Consider the following 7612-nt stretch of genomic DNA (forward strand, 5'->3'; position numbering starts at 1 on the left):
GTTTATTGCATTTGGGGCTGACAGCAGGAAACATTTGTGCTGCTGGACATATCCTGGCTTCAATAACTCTTCTTTGGTTTGTACATACAGTTGTATAGGAGAGGCAGCAATGTGTGTTAACAAACACTGATGTAATCATTGGGCTACATCAGAGGCAGGCTCTCATGCTAGCCAACGCACCTGAGCCAATGTGTCTGCTTCATCATTCCCTGGGGATGCCAAAGGCAAATGGCCAGTCACATGATATACGGTAACAATCTTAGTCTGACCAGAGGCCCATAGGTCTTTCCACAACTCTTGCCCCCAAAGCAGCAAGTGACCAACCGTTCAGTTGGCATGGTACCATATCGGTAGCCACAAGGTCAAGCCCCAATACACAGCCAAGCCATTGGTGCAGACAACTATAGGGGAGGGCTCCTGGGTGATCACAAGCTGTACTGCCTGCAACTCAGCCCATTGGCTGGTCTTCCCCTCTCCATCCTCCATCCACATTGTCTCAGTCTTAAGATGGAAAACCACAGCCCTTCACTTCAGGGACTGTCCAAGACTGGAGCCATCTGTATTATACCAAGCATCTTCGGGTATAGGGGCTTTTCCCTCTTGATAAGGACTCTCAGCTACCAATGGCTCAAAAGCAAGTTCTTTCTGCTTTCCACTAGAATAGGTCACTGGCCCTAATAAGTGTTGGAGTTCTCCACATAAGGAGCTAGCTAGTAGAGAGGGTACTATGCTGCTGTAAATATGCACCCCATTTGGCCAGTGTACGCATCTGTGCCACACCACTCCATTGCATTTTAGTCTCGCACCCACCCAGCAATGGAATAGGTAGTTATTACCTTGGTCAGAGCTGTTCCGGCGATGGACTCCATAGCCAGCAAGGTGTGATACACAGCAGTCACTTGATTCTCTATCAAGGTGCACTGGACCTCTGCTCCTTTCCACAGTTGTGACCAGAATCTGATAGGTTGGTGTGTCCGTTCAAGCTGCTGCCAAAGACCCCAACCATAACCATCTTGGGTTACATGAACATCTAGCTCACAGGGCCTTGGTGAATCCATTATACTCAAGGCCTGGATGGCCTTGAATGCCCGCTTGGCAGAAGTAAAAGCAGCTGCACATGTCTCATCCCAGTCCCACCTGCTGCACTTTCCTGCCAACCAGTAAAAGGGCTTCAGAATTTGTGCCAAGTGCAGGATAAACACTCTCCAGTAGCCCAAAAGACCCAAAAAGTCTTGTAAGACTGCCACAGTGGTAGGGGTGGGGAAAGTCTGGACCTCGTCTATGACTGCTTCTGGAATAACTTTAGTTTTAGCCAACCAGACAACCCTCAAGAATTTTACAGACAAACCAGATGCCTGAGCTGTGGTGCTGTTCACAGCCCATCCTTTCTCCTATAGATGTTGCAGCAGTCTAGGAACTGCCCCTTCTAAATCTGAAAAAGAATCAAACGTGAGCATAATAACATCAATGTAGTGATACAACCAGACCATTTGCAGTTTCTTCCATGTGGCCAAGTCCTCGGCCACAAGTATGTGACAGATGTTGGGACTGTGGAGGTATCCCCGTGGAAGGACAGTGAATGTCTACTGCCAGCCTTCCCATGTGAAGGCAAACTGTTCCTGACTTTCCTGTGCTATGTCAATAGAGAAGAAAGCATTATTAGCAAGGTCTACTACATAATGATATGTTCCCAGCTCCTGGCTGAGGGTGTCCACAATGGCTAATATAGAGGGGACAGCAGCATGCAAAGGGGGTGTGACTTTATTCAATTTCCTGTAGTCCACAGTCATACTCCAGGAGCCATCTGGCTTTTTCACTGGCCACACTGGGGAATTAGAAGGACTATGAGTGGGCTTTATGATGCCCACCTTCTCCAACTCCTGTAGAGTTTCTCCAATTTCCTTGTGCCCCTCAAGCAATTTATACTGCTTAGTATTTGTCACTCATCTGGGTACAGGCAGAGCTACAGGTGGTTGCTTAACATGTCCCCTCAGTGCTGCCTTTAACACATGTACCCTTAGTCTGAACTCACCTGCAGTGGTCTGTAACCACAGGCCCTGCAGGATATCTACCCCCAAAATATATTCAGGGATGGGAGAAATGTACATTGTATACTCCTTTGGGGGTAAACGCCCTATCCTGAATGGGAATAGGGCTTTCTTCACTCTAATTGCCTTACCCCCATAGCCATCTATCACAGCAGGGGTCCCAGAAAAACTAACAGGGTTGCCATAAATCAGAGAACTTTCAGCTCCTATGTCCACCAGTGCCAGGGCACACTGTATATTCACAGGGGACCAATGAATTGCTAACTCTACATGTGGCCTCTCATCCCTACCATGTCCCCCAAGGTGGGGACCTTGACCCACCCCATCAAACCACAATGCCCGATTGTCCTCCTGTGGGGGTGAGGGCCCAGGCAGAGCCTGTGTATTGTCCCCCAGGAAGTCTTGCAGGGACACAGGCTGGACATGGGGCTTTGACTCTGGCCTCCATGTCCTGGACCTCAATGGCTGAACTGCTGCTCTGGCTTTAATGGGTGCCACACTTCTAACAAGATCCCATTGGGCTTCCCATCAAGTTTTTCTTTCACTATCCCGGCCTTTATCAAATCAACCCACATCTGGGTCCTCAAGACCTTCACAGGGCCTTTTGCACCTCTCCTTTCAGTGGTAGCCCGTACTTCCTTCCAGACTCTTATTGTTTCAACCTCCCCCAGATCTGCTAAGTACGAGTAGCCTCACTTATGGGATGCCCTATGTCGGGGGCAAGAATAGTCACTAGGGACCCGAAGAGAGAAGGGGGAGCTGTATGGAGCTCCAGATTTCTCATTCCTATGGAGAACACCTCCTCATCAGGGCCTTGGGGGTACATTTTATAGATGATATTTTTCATGCCCAATTCCTGTAATACCTGCTGGAGCTCTGCATACATTTTTCCAGCTAGTGGGTAAGGATGGTAAATCACCTTGATTATGGCAAACTGCCCTGATGGCAGCTGTCAGCCAATCCAGAAGCACCTGATTCCCTGAGGTGTGATGGGCACATTGCAGCCGCTGCAAGAGGGAAGGGTGAGTCACCAGGGAAGCCAGTCTACTCACTTCAGAACCCAGCATAACAATGTTTCCCAACCCCATATCCCAGAGACATAAAAGCCATGTAGGCAGAGGTTCTGATGGCTTCTGCCTATACCAGATGCTCGTGTCCACCAGCTCATCATGCACATAGGGGCGGGGCATGGAGTGCTCCACAGCCTGGGGAGGGGGCGGCTCCTCCCCCTGAGGAGCCTGCGGTTGTCCCATTTTAATTTTTTTATTTACAACGAGGCAGGCCTTTAATACGGGAGAGGCTGGTGCCTTACACAGTGGCCTCGGCAACCGATTGGCCCTCAGTCCCACCCCCACCCTCTCCCGACACCTCTCTACCACCTACAGGTCTGCAGGCACCGCTCTTTCCTCCCCCTCCCCCACGGCCTCCTGCAATGCGGACTCTCTGGCTGCCTCTCCCATCACTGCTGCTAAGGAATCTTCCAGGAGCGTGACCCATCTTCTCAGTAACTGTCTCTCTTCCTTAAGGGCATCCCATAGGTCATCACCCAGCTCCTCCAAGCGATGCTGACGTGTGTCTCTCTGGCCAAAGTCTCTCTCTCTCTCCTTGATAACTCTCTCTCTCTTCTCAATAACATTTTCCACTATCTCGAGGAAAAGGGACCCTACAATCCCAGCTGCTGCACAGCCACGCAGGCCCTCTGAGCAGCCTTCTATCTCACGGAGGGCTAATTCAGCAGCTTCCGGTGTCTCCACCTTCCCCAGTTATGGGGAAGGCTCCACCCTTCTAGGAGGTGCTCTAACCAGACCAATTCCCCACTAGGGGCTCCCCAGGTGGAAGCCCCACAGGTAGCTCTACTATCCTCTACTGCTGCAACCACTGGGGCCTCCCCACCATCCACAGTGGGGGTTCTGGGCATCTCCCCACCATCCCTAGGGGCAGCCCTCCCAGGTCACACCTTGTGTAGACATATTTTGGGTTCAGAGGTCCTGCCAACTACCAACAGCTTTAATTCCAGGGGAAAATTCCCGGACAAAATAGCTTTGAAACTGAAATCAGTCCAAGGGAGAAATAAAGTGGGAGAAACCCGTTTATTTCTTACAGGCAGTCCACTTCTGCTCCCCCGTGTCTCTTTTGACCTAGCTGCAGAAGAAGAGGCCCCCACCCAATATCTCCACTCCAGATAAGCCCTCAGCACGCCCTTGTAATTACCTATTCATATGGAGATGGCCTACTCCTCTGAACCCCCTGGAAACACCTATTGTATAGAAATGTACTAAAGCAAGAGGAGAAATTCTGAAAATATTGCAGTTTCACTCACAAAATGAAAGTAGTTTACAAACAGATTGAACTCTGAATCAAGGTGCTTTTCAATCCTGAGTGCTATAACTGTTTTTCCACATTCCCAGTTGGTGTCCTTGCTTACTTTTGAATGTTAGAAGACTCTTATGTTCAGGTATGAAAAAACATCAAGGAAATCCCCTTCACTTCTCACCTAAACTCTTGTATCCCTTATATAATATCAGGCGGTGTGGATAGACAAGGGGCCCTAAGAAAGTCCGGCCAAAGCAGTCTGACACAGATGAACCTAGGAGGTCTCTTAAATATGCAAAGTATGTGTGTGGAGGTTACCTCCAGAATCCAGAAAGGAGCCCACCAAAACATCCTGTTACACCTAAATCTGCGTAGATGAAAAAGCATTTTGTAGAAAATTCGCAGTCACATTAGATTTCAACCATTGACAAAGACATATAATACATCTTCTTGGAAGGAGATGAGTCACATGCAAAGTGAAGCCTGTCAAACGGAGATGTCAGATGTCTTCAGGTCCTTCAGGGATTTTCCTGAGGGTCTCACACATTGATTGGGGAGAGGTACGGTGGGGTGAGCATACTTTTCATCAGGAGCTAAACTGTCCCATTGAATGGTCACTGTGTGTGCCCACTACTTTCTTAAAAATGAAACTATTAAAGAATCCTTAAATGAGGTAAGGAACACCAGTGGGTAAAAAGGCTGAGCGGAGTGATCAAGCTTTGAATTTGGTCCTGAAGCACTGAGAGTCTCTTAAAGGAGGAAGACATTCCACAAGATGGTCAGACCATGAATAAGGGTGTATGTACGAGGGGGGAAAATGTCTAGAACACCATGCTCAAAAACAAAAAGGGCAGGTGCCCCCTGGTACTGTGTGGGGTGAGGGCTCTCCCACAACCACGCAGCCCAGGCTGGCCCTGCACGTCCTAAGTTGCTGACCTTCCTTCTTCTCCCTTTCTCCAGCACCTCTCCTGAAACCAGCCATGAACCAGTCCTCCTCCTCCAGATCACCTGCCCCAAATGCTCATGATTTGGCCTTCAAGTTTGAAAAGTTTTTTAAGGCATTCAAGTTAGAAAGTAAAATCCTCTCTCAGGAAACAATCAATTTGATTCATTCATGCCTGGTGATTGGGAACCTTCAGACAGCAGTTTGTATCATCACTGAGGCACTGAGAGAGATCGAGAATGCTCCACTGAGCATTGCTGTGACTGGGGAGACTGGGTCAGGGAAGTCCAGTTTCATCAATGCCCTGAGGGGTATTGGGCATGAGGGAGAAGGTGCAGCCCCCACTGGGGTGGTGGAGACCACCATGGAGAGAATTCCATACAAACACCCAAAGTTTCCAAATGTGACACTCTGGGACCTGCCTGGCATTGGTTCCACTACATTTACACCAGAGATATATCTGAAGAAACTGAACTTTGGTGAGTATGACTTCTTTATTATTACCTCTGATACACGCTTCAGGGAAAATGATGCACAGCTGGCCAAAGCAATTGGAAAAACGGGGAAGAATTTCTACTTTGTTCGAACAAAAGTGGACAGCGATATACTTAATGAACGAAGAAGTAAACCTCAGACCTTCGACCAGGAGAGAATCCTACAAATGATTCGCAAGAGCTGTCAGGGAAAACTACAGGAGGTCATGAGTCACCCTCGGGTCTTCTTGGTCTCCAACATTGATGTGTCTGACTATGATTTCCCAAACCTGGAGATGACACTTCTGAGGGAGCTCCCAGCACAGAAGCGCCACATCTTCATGCTCTCCCTGCCCAGTGTCACTGAGGCTGCCATTGACCTGAAGAGGGACTCCCTGAAGCAGAAGGTGTGGCTGGAGGCACTGAAGTCTGGATTACTGGCCACCATCCCTTTTGTGGGTGTGATCAGTGATCTGGAGAAGCTGGAGGAGACCTTAACCCTGTACCGGTCTTACTTTGGCCTGGATGATGCATCCCTGGAAACCATGGCCAATGATTTGCATGTGTCAGTGGAGAAACTCAAGTCACACATTCAGTCTCCACATTTGCTGTCTGTTGAGAAGGAAAAAGATTCTCTAATGAAAAAACTGTTGAAATGTATTAAAATGGTTTTGTCAGCCATGGGGGGGCCCCTTGCCACTGGACTGTACTTTACAAAGACCTTCTATTTGCAAAATTACTTTCTTGATACTGTGGTTAGTGATGCTAAAGCTCTCCTTAAAAAAGAAGAGCTTTTCACAGAAAATACCAGTCTTTCCTAGTTCTACACCTAGGCCTGGTGCTCCTGTGCCAACTCAGGCCTCCTGAGCTTTCCATGCTCCCAGCCCTGGATTAACCTCTTCCTTTAGTACCTTTCCTGATAAAATGTTGGATTAACTGTAAAGGCTTGCTCAAAATCTCCCTATGGAAATAAAGGAAGGGAGTCTGGCATTCTATACTGAGAAATGAGACCATCTCAGTGGCCCAGCTACTTTGTGTCCAGGGCTAGACTTACTAACATTATATTAATGGCAAATTGTTTATCTCAATGCCTGGCACCCAGTAGGTGCTCTATAAATGTTTGATGAATGGTCCTATCCCATGCTTAGTAGTCATTCCCGACGTGCCCCTCTGATGGATCCTCTGTCTCCATCCAGAGCCAATTGTCTTGTCTGACAAGCCTCTGCAATGTAACAATAAAGAACACAGTAGTATAAGCCCTGACAGTTGTTTTCCTTTTTTTAATTAAAGTGTCTGACTTAAGCTTTGGTTGTCATATCATCCATTTCAAAGATGGGTAGCTCACATTGACACATCGCCAACATGTGCCTTGAGGCTCCTTTGTTTTAAAGATCTTGGTTGATTTCAGTAACTGACTGTTTGGGCCATTTGTTCGTTGTCTTCCCACACTTTTAAATTCACCAGCAGAGAGTGAGCTGTGAAAGCCTAGGCCCAACACCTGGACCTCAAGAAAAGCAAAACTCAAACTCCCTGCTCTCTCTGTCCTTCTCTCTCTACCTGAGACCTTACTGTGTGGCCACAGGTGTGCTATGCAGTTTGCAAGTTTGAAGTAAAGTCTTTTAATTTTTTTCAAGTTTCCTTGCTCACCTGACATTGCAAAATAAGAAGTCTCGCTGGCTGGTTGGGAGAACCCACAGTGGTGTCTATCCTCACAGCAAAATGGGCATAGATTATAGGACATTAGAAAAGGTAAGAAAGAACCTGTTCCAGATAATAGTACTAGTTATGTAAATTTTAAATAAAAACACAAACTAAAGCACAGACTTTTCAAGGAT

At 47.7% G+C, this 7612-nt stretch overlaps 1 protein-coding gene across 1 annotated transcript in view; it reads left to right on the top strand.

Moving 5' to 3' along the window:
• LOC118923811 (T-cell-specific guanine nucleotide triphosphate-binding protein 2-like) overlaps positions 1-7040 on the top strand; it is a 30418-nt gene extending 23378 nt beyond the window's left edge. The window contains exon 2 of the mRNA XM_036908008.2: positions 5322-7040. Within this exon, the coding sequence (XP_036763903.2) occupies positions 5342-6598 (1257 nt within the window). The 5' untranslated portion in view covers positions 5322-5341 and the 3' untranslated portion in view covers positions 6599-7040. The remainder of the gene's footprint in view (positions 1-5321) is intronic.
• The last annotated feature ends 572 nt before the right edge of the window (positions 7041-7612 follow it).

Source organism: Manis pentadactyla, chromosome 13 (assembly GCF_030020395.1).
Source record: "Manis pentadactyla isolate mManPen7 chromosome 13, mManPen7.hap1, whole genome shotgun sequence".
NCBI lineage: Eukaryota > Metazoa > Chordata > Mammalia > Pholidota > Manidae > Manis > Manis pentadactyla.